The sequence below is a fragment of the Antechinus flavipes genome, chromosome 5 (assembly GCF_016432865.1).
Source record: "Antechinus flavipes isolate AdamAnt ecotype Samford, QLD, Australia chromosome 5, AdamAnt_v2, whole genome shotgun sequence".
NCBI classification, from domain to species: domain Eukaryota; kingdom Metazoa; phylum Chordata; class Mammalia; order Dasyuromorphia; family Dasyuridae; genus Antechinus; species Antechinus flavipes.
Window position 1 is genome coordinate 220,452,987 of NC_067402.1, and position 22,279 is coordinate 220,475,265.

General features: G+C 35.7%; 1 protein-coding gene across 1 annotated transcript; it reads left to right on the forward strand.

Moving 5' to 3' along the window:
* The first annotated feature begins 19,519 nt into the window (after nt 1-19,519).
* Nucleotides 19,520-20,458, forward strand: LOC127564092 (olfactory receptor 6C2-like). The gene has a single exon (XM_052000404.1). The coding sequence runs from the start codon at nt 19,520-19,522 to the stop codon at nt 20,456-20,458; it is 939 nt and encodes a 312-aa protein (XP_051856364.1).
* The last annotated feature ends 1,821 nt before the right edge of the window (nt 20,459-22,279 follow it).

Sequence of the window (22,279 nt, forward strand, 5' to 3'; positions counted from 1 at the left end):
ATTAAGTGCTCTTGGATAGACCAAGTTAATATAATAAAAATGACAATACTACCTAAACTAATCTATTTATTTAGTGCTATACCAATCAGACTCCCAGGAAACTATTTTAATGATCTAGAAAAAGTAACAACAAAATTCATATGGAAGAACAAAAGGTCAAGAATTTCAAGGAAGCTAATGAAAAAAAAATCAAATGAAGGCACCTAGCTGTACCTGATCTAAAACTACATTATAAAGCAGCAGTCACCAAAACCATTTGGTATTGGCTAACAAATAGACTCGTTGATCAGTGGAATAGGTTAGGTTCACAGGACAAAATAGTCAATAACTATAGCAATCTAGTGTTTGACAAACACAAAGATCCCAACTTTTGGGATAAGAATTCACTATTTGACAAAAACTGCTGGGAAAACTGGAAATTAGTATGGCAGAAAGCAGGCATGGACCCACACTTTTACTCTACATCACGATAAGATCAAAATGGGTTCATGATTTAGGCATAAAGAATGAGATTATAAATAAATTAGAGGAACATAGGATAGTTTACCTTTCAGACTTGTGGAAGAGAAAGTAATTTGTGACCAAAGAAGAACTAGAGATCATTACTGATCATAAAATAGAAAATTTTGATTATATCAAGTTAAAAAGCTTTTGTACAAACAAAACTAATGCAAACAAGATTAGAAAGAAAGCAATAAACTGGGAAAACATTTTTTACAGTTAAAAGTTCTGATAAAGGCCTCATTTCCAATATATAGAGAGAATTGACTCTAAATTATAAGAAATCAAGCCATTCTTCAATGGATAAATCATCAAAGGACATGAACAGACAATTCTCAGATGAAGAAATTAAAACTATTTATAGCCATATGAAAATATGTGCCAAATCATTATTAATCAGAGAAATGCAAATTAAGACAAATCTGAGATACCACTACACAACTGTCAGATTGGCTAGAATGACAGGGAAAAATAATGATGAATGTTGGAGGGGATGTGGGAAAACAGAGACACTGATGCATTGTTGATGGAGTTGTGAATGGATCCAGACAGTCTGGAAAGCAATTTGGAATTATGCTCAAAAAGTTATCGAACTGTGCATATCCTTTGATCCAGCAGTGCTACTACTGGGCTTACATCCCAAAGAGATATTAAAGAAGGGAAAAGGACCTGTATGTGCCAAAATGTTTGTGGCAGCCCTGTTTGTAGTGGCTAGAAACTGGAAATTGAATAGATGCCCATCAATTGGAGAATGATTGGGTAAATTGTGGTATATAAATGTTATGGAATATTATTGTTCTGTAAGAAATGACCAGCAGGGTGAATACAGAGAGACTTGGAGAGACTTATATGAACTGATGTTAAGTAAAATGAGCAGAACCAGGAGATCATTATAACAATACTGTATGAGGATGTATTCTGATAGAAATTGATATTTTTGACAAAGAGAAGATCCAATTCAGTTACAATTGATCAATGATGGACAGAATCATCTACACCCAGAAAAGGAAGACTGGGAAATGAATGTGGACTACTTGCATTTTTGGTTTTCTTCCCAGGTTATTTTTACCTTCTGAATCCAATTTTTTTTCTTGTGCAACAAGAGAACTGTATGGTTCTGCACATATATATTGTATCTAAGATATACTTTAACATGTTTAACATATGAGATTGCCTACCATCTAGGGGAGGGGATAGAGGGAGGGAAGGGAAAAATTGGAACAGAAGTGAGTGCAAAGGACAATGTTGCAAAAATTACCCATGTATATTTTCTGTCAATTAAAAGCTATAATAAAAAAAAAAAAAAGAAAAAAAAGAAATTTTCACTGAAAAAAAAAAAAAAAAAAGATGTATCCTGGATTCTGGAGTCTGCAGTCTCCAGCCTCTCTCCTCCTCGACCTGCAGGCAAGTGACTCTGACTTCTCCCCCTCAGTCCTCTAATCCTTGCCTATGATTACCTCACACCAAACATTCAGCAAGCACCAATGGTGAGGAAAGCCACCACATTACCATCTCATCTAAATATATGGTACATAAAGTCATTATGTTCCATTTTATAAGTGATTTAGCCTTAAGTGCTTGGCTGTCTGATTCAAGCATACCTTTTCAGAATTTCAGCCCTCTACATCTCCCACTTTTTTTTTGTTTTAGAACACAGGTGGTCACATCCTCCCTGACTTCTCAGGAAAGGAGGTGAAAACACTAAAAAGGAGATGATCATGCCCTCCCTGACTTTTCAGGAAAAGAGATGAAAAATACCAAAGTGAAATGGGGAGCCCAGCCAGATGTTGTTAGTGGGTTTCTGGGCTGAAAGGTCTTACTAGAAACAGGTATAGACAAATCCATCAGCATGGGAGGTATTACACAAGGACATAGCAATAAAGCACAAGTTAGTAGTGATGAGTCTCCCTACAGCTGGTGCAGGCTCAATGTGATGTAACAAACATGAATCGTACATGCAAATAGTGATATAACAAACAATATGAAGTAACATGATATTGTAAAAGATTTCTAGAAATCCTAGAAGGAGGATATATAAATAACAATCACACATACAGCTGCTTCAGCAGCCAAGAGAAATACTTTCCACAGAAATAAAGTCAGATCTAAATAACTGGAAAAATATCAAGTGCTCTTGGATAGGTTGAGTGAATATAATAAACATGAAAATACTACCTAAACTAATCTATTTATTTAGTGTTATACCAAACTCCCAAGAAACATTTTTACTGATTTTATTGATTTTTTTTCAAAGTAAATGAATGTGCCCTTACTGTACCAGATCTAAAGCTATATTATAAAGCAGAAGTCATCAAAATCATTGGGTACTGGCTAAGAAATAGAGCAGTTGATCAGTGGAATAGGTTAGTTTCACAGAACAAAATAGTCTATGATTATAGCAATCTAGTATGTGATAAACGCAAAGACCCCCAACTTTTGGGATAAGAATTCATTAGTTGATGAAAAAAACTGCTGGGAAAATTGAAACCTACTATGGCAGAAACTAGGCATTGACCCACACGTAACACTGCTTACCATGTAAGGTATAAATGGGTTCATGATATAAACATAAAAATGATTTTATAAACAAATTAGAAGAACATAGGATAGTTTACCTCTCAGATCTGTGGAGGAGAAAAGAATTTGTGACCAAAGAAGCACTAGAAATCATTACTGATCACAAAATAGATAATTTTGATTATATTAACAATTTTTTGTACAAACAAAATTAATGCAGACAAGATTAGAAGGGAAGCAATAAACTGGGATAACATTTTTACATTCAAAAGTTCTGACAAAGGCCTCATTTATAAAACATTTGGAGAATTGACATAATTTCTTTCTTCTTCTTCTTCTTTTTAAAAATAATTATCACTTTTTATTGACAGAACCCATACCTGGGTAATTTTTGCACTCATTTCTGCTCCGACTTTTCCCCTCCCTTCCTCTCCCCTCTCCCCCAGATGGAAAGCAGTCCTATACATGTTAAATATGACAGCATATCTTAGATACAATATATATGTGCAGAACCAAACAGTTGTCTTGTTGCACAGGGAGAATTGGATTCAGAAAGTAAAAATAACCCAGGAAGAAAAACAAAAATGTAAATAGTTTTCATTTATTTCCCAGTGTTCTTTCTTTGGGTGTAGCTGCTTCTGTCCATCATTGATCAATTGAAACTGAGTTAGATCTTCCCTTTGCCGAAGAAATCCACTTTCATCAGAATACAATCTCATTCAGTATCGTTGTTGAAGTATATAATGATCTCCTGGTTCTGCTCATTTCACTCAGCATCAGTTCATGTAAGTCTCTCCAAGCCTCTTTGTATTCATCCTGCTGATCATTTCTTATAGAACAGTAATATTCCATAACATTCATATACCACAATTTACCTAACCATTCTCCAATTGATGGGCATCCATTCATTTTCCAGTTTCTAGCCACTACATACAGGGCTGTCACAAACATTTTGGCACATACAGGTCCCTTTCCCTTCTTTAGTATCTCTTTGGGATATAAGCCCAGTAGTAGCACTGCTGGATCAAAGGGTATGCACAGTTGGATAACTTTTTGGGCATAATTCCAGATTGCTCTCCAGAATGGTTGGATTCGTTCACAACTCCACCAACAATGCATCAGTGTCCCAGTTTCCCCACATACCCTTCAACATTCATCATTATTTTTTCTTGTCATCTTAGCCAATCTGACAGGTGTGTAGTGGTATCTCAGAGTTGTCTTAATTTGCATTTCTCTGATCAATAGTGATTTGGAACACTCTTTCATATGAGTGGAAATAGTTTCAATTTCATCATCTGAAAATTGTCTGTTCATATCCTTTGACCATTTCTCCATTGGAGAATGGCTTGATTTATTATAAATTAGAGTCAATTCTCTATATATTTTGGAAATGAGGCCTTTATCAGAACCTTTAACTGTGAAAATGTTTTCCCAGGTTGTTGCTTCCCTTCTAATCTTGTTTGCATTAGTTTTGTTTGTACAAAGGCTTTTTAATTTGATATAATCAAAATTTTCTATTTGTGATCAATAATGATCTTAGTTCTTCTTTGGTCACAAATTCCTTCCTCCTCCACAAGTCTGAGAAAGAAACTTTCCTATGTTCCTCTAATTTATTTATAATCTTGTTCTTTATGTCTAAATCATGGACCCATTTTGATCTTATCTTGGTATACGGTGTTAAGTGTGGGTCCATGCCTGATTTCTGCCATACTAATTTCCAGTTTTCCCAGCAGTTTTTGTCAAATAATAAATTCTTATCCCAAAAGTTAGGATCTTTGGGTTTGTCAAACACTAGATTGCTATAGTTGACTATTGTGTCTTGTGAACCTAACCTATTCCACCGATCAACTAATCTATTTCTTAGCCAATACAGAATGGTTTTGGTGACTGCTGCTTTATAATATAGTTTTAGATCAGGTACAGCTAGGCCACCTTCATTTGATTTTTTTTTTTCATTAGTTCCCTTGAAATTCTTGACCTTTTGTTGTTCCATATGAATTTTGTTGTTATTTTTTCTAGATCATTAAAATATTTTCTTGGGAGTCTGATTGGTATAGTACTAAATAAATAGATTAATTTAGGGAGCATTGTCATCTTTATTATATTTGCTTGGCCTATCCAAGAGCACTTAATATTTTCCCAATTATTTAAATCTGACTTTATTTGTGTGGAAAGTGTTTTGTAATTTTGCTTGTATAATTCCTGACTTTCCTTTGATAAACAGATTCCCAAATATTTTATGGTATCGATGGTTATTTTGAATGGAATTTCTCTTTGGAACTGACTCAATTTCATAAGAAATCAAGCCATTCTCCAATTGATAAATGGTCAAAGAATATGAATAGACAATCTTCTGATGAAGAAATTGAAACTATTTTCCGTCATATGAAAAGGTGCTCCACAGTAATGAGCTGAACTAGCTACACCCAGGGAAAGAACTCTGGGAGATGAATCACTATATAGAATTCCCAATCCCTCTATTTTTGTCCACCTGCATTTTTGATATCCTTCACAAGCTAATTGTGCACTATTTCAAAGTCCAACTCTTTTTATACAGCAAAATAACTGTTTGGACATGTATACATATATTGTATTTAACTTATACTTTAACATATTTAACATGTATTGGTCAACCTGCCATCCGGAGCAAAGGGTGGGGGGAAGGTGGGAAAAAGTTGGAACAAAAGGATTTGCAGCTGTCAATGCTGAAAAATTACTTATGCATATAGCTTGTAAATAAAAAGCTATAATTAAAAAAAGAAAAGAAAAGGTGCTCCAAATCACTATTGATCAGAGAAATGCAAATTAAGACAACTCTGAGATACCACTACACACCTCTCAAATTGGCTAAGATGACAGGAAAAGATAATGATGAATGTTGGAGGGGATGTGGGAAAACTGGGACACTGATACATTGGTGATGGAATTGTGAATGAATCCAACCATTTGGGACAGCAATTTGGAACTATGCTTAAAAAGCTATCAAACTTTGTATACCCTTTGACCCAGCAATCTTTTTCCTGGGTCTATATTACAAAGAGATCTTAAAGCAGGGAACGGGACCCACATGTTCAAAAATGTTTGTGGCACCCCTTTTTGTAGTGGCAAGAAACTAGAAACTGAATGTATGCCCATCAATTAGAGAATGGAGGAATAAGTTATGGTATATGAATGTTATGGAATATTATTCTGTAAGAAATGACCAGTAGAGATGATTTCAGAGAGGACTGGAGAGACTTCCATGAACTGATGCTAAGTGAAATGAATAGAATCAGGAGATCATTATGCACTGCAAGAACAAGACTATATGATGGCTCTCTTCAACAATGACATGATTCAAATCAGTTCCACTTGTTCAATGATGAAGAGAGCCATCTATACCCAAAGGGAGAGAGCTGAGTGTCTACCACAACATAGCATTCTCACTCTTTCTGTAGTTTGCTTGCATTTTGTTTTCTTTCACAGTTTTTTTTTTCTGTATTGATCTGATTTTTCTCATGCATCAAAATAACTCTATAAATGTGCATATGTATATTGGATTTAACATATATTTTAATACATTTAATATGTATTGGATTACCTGCCATTTAGGGGAGAGGGTGAGGGGAAGGAGGGGATAATTTGGAAAAGAAGGCTTTGCAAGGATCAATGTTAAAAAATTATCCATGCATATGTTTTGTAAAAAAAAAAAAATTGTAAAAAAAATTTAATTAAAAAAATGAAATCCACTTGCAAAAGATGAATGATGCCTAACATGAGATCTATATTTTATCTGAGAGGCTAATCGTCTCAGGCCTCTTTCTTCCTTTCCCTTCACCTCAATAGATAAAAATGCTCCTTTCTCATTTTTTTTTTTCATTCAACCTGAGCTGTGAATTTTATCATTCAGTCGATCTGATAATCAATTTCCAGGAAATAAATACAAGCATACAATCTCATAACCTGACCTCCACTGCCAACAAAAATGGAAAATATGAGTAAACACCTGTTTTTCTTCAGTTGACAGCTCAAAATGGGCAGAAATTACTCCTCATTATGTTCTAGATACTGCTATGTCTTAGTTTCAATCTTGTAATATTCGTGGATGATCATGAACTATGAAGCATCTCCAAAAATATCTTCATTAGTTTCACTCTGTTCAACAGAAACCTTATACTTTACCTTTCTTTCTTTTTTTAAAACAGTAAAGATATGGAAGCAAATAGAAGTGAAAATAAAATTTTGATGTACCTACATTTATGAAAATTCAGTGAAAATCTTTTGTTTGAAGGCTTTGACAGAATTCAAGCAGGATTATCCATTCATAGAATTTATTCTTGTTTTCAGAATATTTTGTTTAACTAGAATGAAGATAGAGTAATTGATAGAAGATTCCAACTTAGAGTCAGAGCAAGGAATGGACAGATTACATGCCTTGCTGATATCTAAGAAATGCCAAGAGGATCAGAAGAAGATTCCCACATTGGATGGACACCATGGGGAGTATTTATGTAAAGACACGAACAAAAGTTACTTAGGCCAATGATATATGCATAATTGGTGTGTGTGTGTGTGTGTGTGCGCGGGCGTGCATGTGTATAAGAGAATGAAAGTAGGAAAGAGAGAGAGAGATAAAGATAGACACACAAACAGTGTCAACCACATCAATTCATCTTAGAATTAAATCAATATTTTTACTGATTGAAGTTTTTTCAGAATTATTATCCAATTTATTAGGTTTTTTGCAAGATAAATCTTTGATAGGCAAATTATTTTTATTTTTCCTTCAAGTCAGATATAAAGGTATGGAATAGAACAGCTTCATTGTAAGATTCACAAAACTCTCCACTAGTTCTTTCACTTCAGGTATATAGGAATCCATTAATCTCTACTCTTTGGATCCAACTACTACCTCCAACAAACTCAATATCTAGTCCACATCATTTCATCTTGTATTCAAGGGTATGTGAGACTTTGTCAAATATATTACTAAGATTCTATACTTATTTTCTGGTTTAATTATTTATAGTTATTTTGTGATTTAATATTTTGGCTATGTTGTGTGATGGAGGATTGATTTCTGATTCCTGATCTTGGGAATCTTTTTGGTTCAACTCCTTTCTTTTTCTCTTTCTTTCTATCTTTTTCTTCCTCCATCCCTCCCTCCCTCCCTTCCTTCCTTCCTTCCTTCTTTCCTTCCTTCCTTCCTTCTATGAGTTCAGAAAGATTCATGCATGAAATTTTTTGTAGTCCTGTGAAATCTTTAGAGTGCCTTTCAGAATAATTTGTGTCTGTGTCATCTACATTTTTAATTTAAAGAAATGCTAAATTTAATTAGAGGCAAATTCAAATTAAGGTATAATTTTTTTCTCAACCAAAATCTATCTTTGGACTTCTTTGGGGAGGATCATTGGAATTAGATTAAGAATTTTCTTAGAAAATAGGAGGAAGAAAAATGAGATGTCAGCCACTTGATCCAATATCTATTTCTTACTCTTGTACATTCAGTCCATATCTGATGCTATTCTTTCATCTTCTAGTCTCTGTGGGGCACTGGATATGAGCCTGTATATTGAAAGTTTTTTGCCCAAAGTTGATCACATTAGAGATTCATTAGTGACTTCAACTTATGCCTCCAAGGGCTCTCTTGTTTGTATCCTCAATTGATCCCTATGGGCCTATAGCTGGTTAAAACAAATATCTTCAGTTATTTATGTATCATTTGGAAAGGAAACAGTATCCCTGCCCATGCAGGTTAGACCAGTTGTAATTCAGGAAGAGATTCTTAGATCTCCTAGTCTTTTGACCTTAAAATTACACATAGACTTAGTAGAGAAAGGATGCAACAGAGTGGTGGTATTCTCTATAAAAGATAAAAGGTTACTATTATAGATTCTCATTTTACAATGATATCTGCAAATAGGGAAAGGAAGAGTTATTTCTGACAGAGATAAGACTATAAGGAAATATCCTTAATAAGGATAAGGATAATGTCATCAGGATAAGTTACTGGAGCAAAAAGAATATGGCATCTTATCTCAAACCTCTTCACTAAACCAACCTTTTTTGGTTTATCATTATCATTATTATTATCAGGTTAATCATCCTGTTTTTGTTTGAACATATGCAAATATTTCATACATTGGCAGTATGATTTAAATATGAATTTACAGTTGATAAATGAAGAGAATTTCTGGGGCAGAGAACTTAGATATTTAAATCAGTGTGAATCTAGAAGAACTCTTTCTATTTTACAGGCCTCCCTATGAAATAGAAGGTTGTGACATAATGAATCTGAGTGAGTCTAGAAGTCCATATACATTTTATCCACTGACACATTCCTGCTCAGTTTTGTGTCACATCAAGAACATCTAATATTAATTTTCCTATCAAGACATGAAGCAGTACCAGAAAAGTAAGTATGTTGAGTGTTTCTCTCTATGGATTTACTGAAAGCTAATTGGTAAATTTATCAGCAAGCATTTATTCAGTACTTACCATGTGTTAGATAGTGTGATGAAGGATGAAAATATAAAAGAAAGTAAGAAACCAAAACAAAATAAAAAAACCCCAAACAAATCAGTTCCTGATTCCCCCTTCCCCCAAAAGCACCTCGTGTTTTAATTGGAAAAAAAAAAAAACAGGTAAATAACTTAATTCACAGAACATATAAACAAAGAAGATGAAGATAATCAGAAAAGAGAAAGCTTAGTATGGAGCAAGGGAACCAGAAAAAGCCTCTTGCAAATGATAGGATGTGATTTGGATCTTGATAGAACCCAGTGGTTGAGATAAAGGGGCAGCGCATTCTAGGCATGGAGAATATTCAGTACAAAAGCTCAGAGATTTGACCTGGAGAATTATTTTTAACTTACTCCAAGTTAGACAGTATACCTGGATCATAGAAGGAATGGAGGCTAGTAAGGTATAAGAACAAGGGACTGTATTACAAAGAGTTTAAAATGTAAACTACTGGACTTTATATTTGATCTTAGTTGGAGAAACTGAGGCAGGAGAGAGATTAGAGAGTTTTTAATATTTTATTAATGGGAGAGTATAATTGACTGGACAGGACTCTCGTCTCAAATTATCCAGTCAGACAGAGATAAAGATATACTGGGACCAAGGAATCCATGTTGGTCCCAGGGCTGGAGGAGACTGTCATCCCAAAGAATCCAATATCCAGCATCCAGCATCTAGCCGCCAGCCTCCAGCCTCCAGCAATGAATGGAGGAACCCCAACTTCTTAAATACTTTTTCTCTAAACAAAGGAAAGGGGTAAGAAGCATGGGAAAACTTCTGTCAAGATAGGGGAGGTCATAAGCCCCCCCCCCCCAAAAAAAAAAAACAGAAACAGGATGTCTGAATACACAGAGATAAAGATGTCTGTCAGTGAGATATCTTGGAATATTTTTGAGGGATATTGTAAATTCTTGAGGGCAGAAAAGAGTCAGGAGGTCCACTCTCTTGTTTATCTTGCTTGTGCTAACAATTTATAACCTTAGAGTAAATGGTCCTCAGTCTTAATGGACCAGAGTGGGATTTACAGTTTAGTGGATTGACACAGAACAGATAATAGAAACTGAGACAAGGGAAACTAGTGCAAGGAAACTGAGTCAGGACAGTTAAAGAGAACTGTGGCATAACAGTTATAATAGGGAGTTTCTTGAACTCATTGTGGGGAGGAAGGAAGTGACCTGGGAAAACTTATGTTTTAGAAAAATCACTTTGGTAGCTGTCAGGAATATGAGTTAGAAAGCTATTATAATAGTCTGGGCAAGAGGGTTGTGGCTATGTGAATGGAAGAGGACACAAATAAGAAAGAAAATATGAATTTAGAAATGGTATTTAATAATGGGCTGGATACTGGAGTGAGAGTGAGGAGTCAAAAATAATACTGAAGTTGAGGGCTTGTTTGATTGGGAGAATATTGTAACCTTTGACAATAATAGGGAATATTGGGAGAGGGGAGAGGTTTTTTTTTTTTTTTTTTTTGTGGGGGGTGGTGGTGGTTAATAAGTTCTATTTGGACATATTGCATTTGAGATACCCATTGAGAATTCAATTTGGCATTCAATCAAAAAAGTAATTGAAGATGTATGATTGAAATTCAACAGAGAAATGAGGGATTGATATATAGATTTGGAAATCCACTGTATAAAATCATAAAGTAAACTAGTACAAAACTAAATAAGGAGGGACACATGAATGAGCCTTCGAAAACATCCAAGTAAATGAAGAATTGTCCAAAAAAAAAAAAAATGAGAAACAGTGGTCAGATAAATATGAGGAGATCTAGGAAAGAAAAAATGTTGTGAAAACTTGCTCTGAAGAACAGAGTATTTAAGAAGATGGGTGATGGAAATGTTAAATGCTGCAGAGAGGTCAAGGTGATCAGGAATTCATAATTAAGAGTTTAGAATTTATTGATAACTTTGGAAGATGGCAATTTCAGTTGAATAATGAGGTCAAAAATGAGATTTCCAGGAATTTATAAGAAATGGTAAAGAGAGTAAGTAGAAACATTGATAGTAGACTGCTTTTCAAGAAGTTTAGCCATTTACTATTGAAAAAAAAAAGATTATCCATTAAGATAAGGAGAGATAAAGGTATGATAACTAGCAGATCAAATGAGGTTTTTGTTTTTTAAGGATAAGGAAGACCCAGGAGTGCTAAAAGGGCAGAAGTGGAAATGGTAGTGGAGGAAATTTGCTCCAAAAGTCAAGAGGGGATAAGACATAGGACACAGGTGGAGGCTTCCTTAGCCTTAGCAAGGAGAGGCTTCATCTCTCCATTTGAGCTTGAAATGAAGGGGAAAAAATGAAGAAAAATCTGAATGATCTGATATGTAGAGAAGATAAGGAAGAGTTCTTAGTGAATAATCTTGACTTTTTCAATGATGTAAATTAAAGTAGAGCAGACCATGATTAGAAGTAAAGGCTTACATGGTTGGAGTAACCTGAATGTGTAAAAAAGGAATGGGGAAGACTCTTGTCAGGTAAAAAATAAGTATCCAACATGTCATCATAGCTGGAAGAGATAAGCCCTAATCCTCTAGGCTCAGGAAATACCACTGAGGAATCAGTGTAAGAAATATTATACAGCTACCAAGTAAAATCCATGCCTAACTAAGGAAACTTATTTCCTTATAATGTGAAGGGAGAATTGACTGCAGATGGGAAACACTTGAATATCTACTGAAAATTATTAATTAGTAACTAAAAGAGCTTATAAAAAGTTCTTCAGAGTTAGATTCCCTGTCCTCTGACCTTCACAGAGGCAGACTTAGCAGATATAAATAACATCAACCAAAAGATGACATCAAATCTTTTCATTCAGAGACCATTGTCTCCAAGTAGACAGAGAATCCTTGAATTAATTTTCACAATCTTCCTTGTCTTATATAAATGGAGACACTTTTGCTTACAATTTTTCTTAATTCTGAGAATCTTGTGGCTTTTTAAAAATCCAACAATGATTATGCATATTTCCTGAGAGAAATTAGAAAATATTTCTGAGATTTTCTTTTTAGAAAATTACATGATTTTTAACTTTTGTCCTTTGATGTGATTTATCGTGAGGGGTTTCTCAGCAAATGATGGCAGGCACCAAAAGATGGGATTTGGTCATGTTATTGGACATTGACTATGGGAATGATAAATTCACAATGGCTATTCTCTTTGGCAAAAGGTAGATTTATTTAGGGGAATAGGTAACAGACAAAATGAAGGGATATAAAAGACACTGGAAATGGTAAATATGAAATAGAGTTGGGAGAGCTTATGAAAGACAAGTTCCTCAGTGAAACTTACAATTACCTAATAGAAAGGGAACATTACATAATGTTGGAGTATGACCCTAACTGAAAGGCTAAATCCTGAAAAAAGACAATCCCTTAAAAGAGTTAGTTGTAAGGAGAAGTGGAGTTGAGAGACATATTTGAAGTTATGGGAGAAACCACATGACATTTTTTTTTTGGGGGGGGGAGGGTACAAGGCAGAGTACCATGGTGAGCTGACCCAAAGAAAGGTTGTTGCTATGGGATGGCCCACAAGTAGGTTTTATAGGGAAAATTTAACTTCAGGGGCATGACTGGAATTTCTACAGAGGGTGGCTCTCAGGAGTTTGACATAACCTGGATTTCAAACTTGGACCTCCTCGCCAAAGGCTGGAACCATGGAGCTAAACTGATCTCTATCAGATCCTCTGCTTGCTTGCCTCAGGGATCAATTCTTTAGTTTCTCTTGGTCCAAAACAATATTCAGGATCTCATCACTTTGATGAAGAGTGCAGTAATGGAAATAATTTCAAACATAGGTGTATGTATTTTTTTTTAACCTATAAATAATATGGCCTCAAGGAAAAGTTATCCATGGGCTTTGATGCCCAATCATATGCATTTTTTGCTTAGGCAAAATAGAAAATAGCCTTTAAGGTATGATTTTAGAAGTATGGAGCAAATGATTTTTCCCCCAAATGCAATTCAATTCATTTCCTTCTTTAAATTAAATTGCTCTTTCTCCAGGAGCTATTCTCAACTATTTACTCCTTATCATTATTTAATTCATTAAAACTTCCTGGAACAAAGTAGGTGCTTAAATCCTTGGGGGATGGAGCTTCCAACTGTCCCCATCCCCAAACCAATTGCTTGTAGAAAGGAAAACACTTTACTGAAGATTTAAAAGAAAGGGGTGTGAGAAAAATGTGGGCCAGTCACAAGCTCTAGGAGAGATTCTGGGGAGACTGACTGGATAATAGTATTAAAGTTCTAATATGGGGAATGGAGGGAAATTCAAAGGATAATAAGTAGGCCCAAGACTACGTGCATCCCCTTCACTATTTTTCTCATGTCAGCTCTGCTTCCTTGGGCCATATTTTCCATCCTGTTCTTAAGGAAGTTTCATGAAAGAAAAGCCTGGGGAACAAAAAGAATGCATGAAATGGGTGAAGGTTACTGAACAGGAGGTTTCAAAGTGGCCAAAACATGATAATTAGAAATGAGGTTAAAAAAAAAAAAAAGGAGAAGCAGGAAGCAGAGTCTTAGAAATGATAGATTGCAGCTATACATACAACAAACAGAACACTCAGAATCTGGGTACTAGTGATAAATAATGGTTTTTTCCTCTTCTTTCTCCCTTCCCCAACTTCTCCTTTGCAAATTAGAATAGTTAAGTCAAGCAAATCTGAAAAATCTCCTGAATGACTTTGTTTTTGTAATCTAAGAAAGATAAAGTCAGTCAGCTCCTAAACACTATGTTTTTGGTATTATGCTAAAATATCACAATAGAAAAGAGGGAAAGACAGTTCTTGCTCTCAAGTAGCTCTTTTTTTCTTTTTTCCTAGTACATTTATACATTTTTAATACACAATACTTTATGAATGATGTTGGGAGAAAAAAGTCAGGGCAAAAGGGAAAGACCACGGAAGAGATAAAAGACAGAAAAGAAGTGATCATAGCATGTGTTTATTTACATTCAGTCTCTTTAGTTCTTTTTTTGGGTGCAGATGGCATTTTCTGTCCAAAGTCTATTGGGATTACTTTGGATCATTGAATCATTGAAAAGAACCAAGTCTTTCATTGAGCATTCTTGCTGTTATGTAAAATGTATTCTTGGTTCTGTTTGCTTCACTCAGCATCAGTTTGATGAGGTGAAGTCTAGTTTTTGGGGTTTCTGGTATGGGAACCAAAAATATGATGTTTAGGTTTTGGGGCTCCCTTTAGTAGGGAACCAAATGATAAGGTCTAGATTTAGGGAACCAAAATGAGATTAGGGTTTCTGGTGGTCAGGGAGTTAAATGATAAGGTCTAGTGGCGGGTTGGGGATTCAGGTAATCAAATGAAGAGGTTTGGCTCCCTTATACCCCTTGGGATTTGGTGCAAGGGTAGGGGTTTTGGAGAACTCCCACTTCTGGTGGCACAGAGATTCTCTGTAAAGGAATTTACAAACCTGAAAACCTAGATTGATAAAAGAGGTTTATTATAGGGATTGGGAAATAAGGTTAGAAATACTGACAGAAGCATAAAGGGAAATAGGTGCGGTTAAGAGAGGGTAGCACTGGAAAAAAATATTATTCCAGTGGGGAGAGGCTTCCTTGACATAGCATGACATAGCATGGCATGTTTAGAACCTCTGCAAAGAGAGAATTTTAGATTGGCTCTTTCATAATAGGAACTTTGGCTATAAGATGAAGGGGGCTAGTGGGTGCAGTCCCAAATTGGCTCATCTATAAGCTGGATTTCAACTTGAGCTGGAATTTGAATAGAATTGAATGAGCTTCTTTAATTTAATAGGATTGGAATTCTTTTGCTCAGGACTGAACCAACCCCACCTAGATAACAGAATGAAACTGTTTTGTCTTGTTTCCCTAGAGCGGGATTCCTCACTGAAGTAGAGTCCAAGGAGAATTTCTCCTTCAAGGATTTTTAGAGTTTTGGGGTCCCTTCTTCAAGTTCATGTAAATCTTTCCTGGCCTTTCTAAAATCAGCTGGTTCATCATTTTTTATAATTCTTTTTTTCTAGTGGAGAAAATGACAAGCAAATAAATATGTGCAAACATGAAAAATAGAAAATAATTAGAAGAGGAAAGAAACTAGAATTAAGAGAAGTTAGGTCAGGCTTTCTGTTAGAAGATGGGATTTTAAAACCAAAGGAAACGAGAGAGGGGCTAGGATATGAAGAGTTTAGTATAAGGGTACTTCTTTGTTTAGGATCTAATCCTATTTTGGCAGTGTACTTGTTGATAGAACATGTGAATACAAAAAGACTGAAGCTATGAAACCTGGGAGTCTAAGTGTTTTGGGATCATTGATCTAGAGCCATATGGTCAAATATTCTAGCCTAATAGCTTCACAGATAAGGAAACAAACTCAGATGCTTCAGGTTCAGAGTCAATGCTTATTCTACTGCATCATGCTATTATGAGTCAAGATGAATGAGACAGAAGTACTGCAAGTTGAGCAGGAATGATTTTGGTATAGATCTCTTATGTGTATTTAAGTTCCTTTGAGATTTCAAAGAGTAGGATCACTGGAGAGTGGAGGTCAGCCATCTCCAGTAAAATTTGGAGTAGAAAAATTATTTGTGTGCTTGCTCCCAATGGAGAACAATCACAGTATTCTGTGGACTATGGTGAAGGTAGGTCAGTTTCATAAACATTTGTTAAATTCTTACTATATCCCAGGGAGTGTGTAAAGAGGTGGGATATTCAAAGATAGAAATAAAATAGGCACTGCTTTCAAGGACCTCATTCTCTATTGGGGATAGAAGAATATTAGGCTGGAAATGGAATGCTGTGGATAAAGAACAAATGTCAAATCAGTTTTTTTTTTTTTTTTAATAATGGTAAAGAATGCTGCAAAGGTATCTGAAATGGAAGTCAGATTATGAATAGTTTTTAATGTGTTCTCTTAGAGTCTCTAGAAAGCCTTTGAAAAACTTTGAATAGAGGGTTGACATGGGAAGATCCATGATTGAGCAATATCAATTTGACAATTTTAATGGATGGATCTGAGTCTGTTTCCTTATCTTTCCTTAAGCTAGCAATTACACTATACAGTTCTAAGCCTTTTTTGTAATCACATGTTCTGTCAATAAATACACTATCAAAATGGAATCAGAAGCCAAATAAAGAAGTACTCTTATAGTAACTCTTTTTTTAGAAGTCTACAAACGTTCTGGAAGTGGAAGTCAGATTATAAAGAGTTTTAAATGTGTTCTCTTAGTGCCTCTAGGAAACCTTTGAAGAGCTCTGAGTAGAGGGCTGACATGGGAAGATCTATGATTGAAGAATACCAATTTGGCAGCTTTATGGTGTATGGATCTGAAAAAGAAGGTATTAGCAACAGGAGGACCAATTATACATGACTCTTAATAGTTGAGGTGGAAGGGGATGATGGTTTAAACTAAAATAGAGAATGTAAAAAGCTAGGACAAGAGTGCTTTTTGTATTTTGAGGGAAATGGGAGTGGGAAATCTATGGGACAAGATTGGCATATGACGAAGAGGGAAATATTATGAGTGATTCCAAGGGTTCAAAAAATTTGGTTGGTTGGAGGATGGTGTAGCCCTTGAACGAGATAAGGTGAGATCTTTCAAGACAGTTGTGAAAATCGAGTAAGGCTTTATCTATTTCAAAGTTTGAGTAGGCTGAAGGACTTTAAGCATTAAGTCAAAGGCATACTTAAAGATTCCTCCCTGCTATCCCCCTAAGGGCATACTTAAGTCCCCTTCTTGTTATCCTTCCTATTTCAACCAAATATGGGCAACTATGTACTTATTGGTCAAGTTCAGTTTCTTGGGTAGTTCCCGCGTTTAGAATGTAAGATCCTCAGCCAATAAGGATGAGGGTCAGTGGAGGGAGGGGGAATTTGCATTAGAGATTAAAAATGTTGACCCTGCCCCCTACGGGTGCTTCCTCCCTTCAATTGTCTGCTCGATGGGTGGTACACCTGATTCTTGTGAGAAGGGATAATAAACTTTGCTTTGCTTCTAGAGATCTCTCCAGTCTTTTTTATTAAATGGTTTCTGACCCACACATCCTCAACAAAAAATTGACAATTTGGAGATGGTATTGGCTTAGGAGAAAATTAATTCTGTATTGAGCACAATGAGGTTTAGAAACTAATGAGAAATCTTAAGTGGAGATGAATAGCAGAAAAATGGTCATATGAGACTGGACTTTAAGAGATACAGGACTGGCAATTATCTGCATAGAGATGATAATTTTACCTATTGGGATTGATTTGGGAAGAAATAAGAGATCAGAATGGAGCCTTATTCTTGTGGGAACACTCATTCTCAATGGACAGGAAAAAATGTGATAATTCAGCAATGGAGACTGGTCAGAAAGATGGAAAGAAAAGTATGTTACAGAAACCAAGGGAGGAGAAAGTGTCCAGGATAAGCATCCACAGCTGAAGAAAAATCACAAAAGGTAAGGATTGAGGCAAAGGCCATCAGATTTAGTATCAAGAAGTCATGAGTTGCATTGAAGGGACTCATGGCAATAAAGTGGTAGAATTGGAAACTAGATTGCAAGAATTGAGAAGTGAGTAGGATATGAAAGGGAGATAACACTTTTGAAGATTTTTTTGAAAGGAAGAAAAGGTATAGGACAATAGCTTGGAAAAAAATAACAAGGCCAAGTGAAGGTTTTTTGTTTAGTTTTTTCAAGGATAGAGAGAGTAGACTATAAGGATAGGGGGAGGAGAAATGTGAGAGAAATAGAGTGAGAGAGATAGAGGGAGAAGAAATTGTCAAGGTTTGGATCAGGGAAAAGGCCCACTCTGACACTAAGAAAAAAGAAAAGGATGGTGAGAACTAAGAGGTATTTTGAGGAGTGATGTGGGAAAGAAGGGAAAACTCAAGAAGAATGACTTCTATTTTTTCTAGTTAATTTTTTTTTTCTAGTGGAGTTGAGATTTCTCTCCTGAGACAGAACAAGTAAACGATTAAATAGGAAATCTGTAGAGAGCTTGTGAAGAGAATAAACAGGTAAGAAAAAGGCATTGTCTTTATTCATATGCAGCAGAAATTTCAATATTAAAACCCCAAGTGGGGTCATGAAGAGTTGGACATGACTGATAAAAAGATTCAACAACAAGAACAACAACACAAGTTAAACTGGGAATTTCTTGTAGATATAGGTTGGACCAGATATTTTATGAAGTTCTAGCTGACTGATTGTCAGGAGAAGATGGACTTTGGAAGGGTCAAGTCTGAGGGGATCAATGAAGAAATGGGAAGACATGAGATGAAAAATGATGTTTGCCACTGTTGACATGTAATATGATTTTGAGTCTGTCCCTATCGGAAAGGCATTTACAAGCTTTTGCATTCTGGATCTTATAGTGTCCAAGGGCAACAAGAAATGATTAAGCAGAAGGAACCAAGATACAAAGAGATAGTGTGGTCTAAGTATGTTCAGATATGGTTCTATCTTTTAAAAAAAGAGATCAGAAGTGATGTTTAGCAGTATATGATTAGATTCAGAATAGAAATGAGTGAAGTCACCAAAATGCCCAGGAAACTATGTAGTGAAGTACAAAGTGAATAAACTATATTTGAAGTAGATTAGGAAAAACATTGAAGTTGGAAACAGAAGTCTTAGAAAAGCATGAGCTATGGTTAGGTATTAAAACTCTTTCTCATTAATATAATATCCAGAACCTTCTATAAAGCTCATTATTTGTCAGGGTTTACCTCTTCCTGTTCTACCCCTCCCCCTGTCCCTCCTTGGTTCCAGGGGTCCTCAAACTATGGCCCGCAGTCCAGCTGCAGCAGCTGAGGACGATTATCCCCCTCACCTAGGGCTATGAAGTTTCTTTATTTAAAGGCCCACAAAACAAAGTTTTAGTTTTCACTATATTCCGGCCCTCCAACAGTCTGAGGGACAGTGAACTGACCCTCTATTAAAAAAATTTGAGAACCTCTGTGTGCCATTTTGGGCTCATTTTGCTACTCTCCATCTCAGATCCAATCTTTCTTTTATATAAAGGTTCATTAAAAGTCAGAAGTTGGGGATGCGAAACCATTCAGGGATAACATTATTCATCCTGCGGGGACTGACAGATGACCCTCAACTGCAGGTTCTACTTTTTATCTTTCTGTTTTTCACCTATTTATTGAGTATTATTGGAAACTTGATCATCATCACTCTCACCTTGGTAGATCCTCACCTGAAAACACCCATGTATTTTTTCCTTCGAAATTTTTCTTTATTAGAACTCTCATTCACAACTGTCTGTATTCCCAGATATCTATACAGCATGTCAACTGGAGATAATACTGTAACTTATAATGCCTGTGCTACTCAACTATTTTTTGGCATACTCTTTGGATCAACAGAACTTTTCCTTTTGTCTGCCATGTCTTATGATCGCTATGTGGCCATCTGCAAACCCCTGCATTACACAACCATTATGAATAGTAAAGTCTGTTACCAGCTCATCCTGAGCTCTTGGGTAGCTGGATTGTTGATCATCCTCCCACCATTATGCATGGGCCTCAGTTTGGAATTCTGTGACTCCAATGTCATTGATCATTTTGGCTGTGATGCATCACCAATTCTGAAGATCTCATGTTCTGATACACAGCTTATAGAAAAACTAGTTATAATCTGTGCTGTTTTGACACTCATCATCACCTTAATCTTAGTGATTCTATCCTATGCCTACATTATCAGGACTATTCTGAGATTCCCCTCTGCCCAACAAAGGAAAAAGGCCTTTTCCACCTGTTCCTCCCACATGATTGTTGTCTCCATGACTTATGGTACCTGCATATTTATCTATATCAAGCCTCCTGGAAAGAAACAGCTTGAGTTGAATAAGGCTGTATCAGTACTTGTGACCTCAGTTGCCCCTGTGATGAACCCTTTTATTTACACTCTGAGGAACAAGCAAGTTGTACAAGCCTTTAAAGACTTTGTCAAAAGGCTCATGCTAGTCACAAAAGTATAGAGGAATCCTGACTATGAGATACCAAAGGGTACATTGCATTTTATTTTCCCTTGTTAATAACTAATTCCCTATTGTCTGGCACTTTGATGTAATGTTATCAACTTTACACTTTCATCCAGAAACACCCATGAATCAAGATTATTCCCTTTTAGCCATCATTTGTTGGGATCTGTCCTTTCTTCTACCATTTGGATTACCATTCCAACCTGTCTAGTTTTTTGGCTTTGCCTTATGGTCAAGCCGACATATATTGAGATGAATTTCTGCCTCTGACAAAATACATATAAGGTAGCTCAAAAGTCTTGTATAGTTTTAACTTCCCTAAACTAAGACTATAGTAAGACATCTGAGGCATCCTGCTTATTACTGGTTAAAATACCATAAATATAAAGATTTTGACTAGAGTCATCAGCCTTAATGCTGACAAAGGTCTCTTATTGCCCTTTCAATATTATGCTAGATTCTTTTATTTTTGTTACTGTCCAAAGTAGGATATTCTTGAAAAGAAGAAAACTGGGATGTTGTTGATATGTTCACCTGTGCTTCTTGTTAAATTAGCCAAATCTACCCTAAGGAGCAGTGGTTCTTTTTTTTTTTTCTGTTTAACTCAATTTATTCAACTTTAAAATAAGGAATAGTTCCCAAAGTAATTGTGAGGATCAAATTTGTAAAGCATTTAGCATAGTGCTTTTTTTAATTTTTTTTATTTTTTTAATTTTTATTTAATAATTACTTTATATTGACACTCGTTTCTGTTCCGATTTTTTTTTCCCTCCCTCCCTCCACCCCCTCCCCTAGATGGCAAGCAGTCCTTTATATGTTGGATATGTTGCAGTATATCTTAGATACAATATATGTTTGCAGAACCGAACAGTTCTCTTGTTGCATAGGGAGAATTGGATTCAGAAGGTATAAATAACCCGGGAAGAAAAACAAAAATGCAGATAGTTCACATTCGTTTCCCAGTGTTCTTTCTTTGGGTGTAGCTGCTTATGTCCGTCATTTATCAATTGAAACTCACTTAGGTCTCTTTGTCAAAGAAATCCACTTCCATCAAAATATGTCCTCATACAATATCGTTGTCGAAGTGTATAATGATCTCCTGGTTCTGCTCATTTCACTTAGCATCAGTTCATGTAAGTCTCGCCAGTCCTCTCTGTATTCATCCTGCTGGTCACTTCTTACAGAACAATAATATTCCATAACATTCATATACCACAATTTACCCAGCCATTCTCCAATTGATGGGCATCCATTCATTTTCCAGTTTCTAGCCACTACAAATAGGGCTGCTACAAACATTTTGGGGCATACAGGTCCCTTTCCCTTCTTTAGTATTTCTTTGGGATGGAGCAGTGGTTCTTTGGATCTCACAGATTGTCTAACATTCATCTAGATTTATTTTCTGGGATTTGGATCTCTAGCTTCCTGTGATGTTTGTTGGTGGTTTTCCACTCAGTTTCTTAGTATTATTTTTCATTATTCTCTGATTTGAAAATCCCACCTTACCCTTTTTAATAACAACATGTAATTCAATGGAAATAAATTGGATCTAAAGTAAGAAGAATTAAGTTTAAATTCCTGTTTGGCCATTTAGTACCTATGTGATCTTAGGAAATTTAGTAATTCTTCCCAGGCCTTATTTTGCTCATCTGTGAAATTATGCATCAGGGTTAGGGATAGAGATTAGATCATATTATTCGTGAAGTCAGTTTTTGTGCTAAAATTGTGCTTTTACTGGGTTCTGATCTGCTTATCTCCAACTTGGGTTAAAGATGTTGAGCTTGGACTTTCTCAGATCAGACCTTTTACAATCTGATT

Bases quoted from the DNA above. Each gene is read 5' to 3' on its own strand.
- LOC127564092 (XM_052000404.1), top strand. From the start codon at position 19,520: ATGCGAAACCATTCAGGGATAACATTATTCATCCTGCGGGGACTGACA.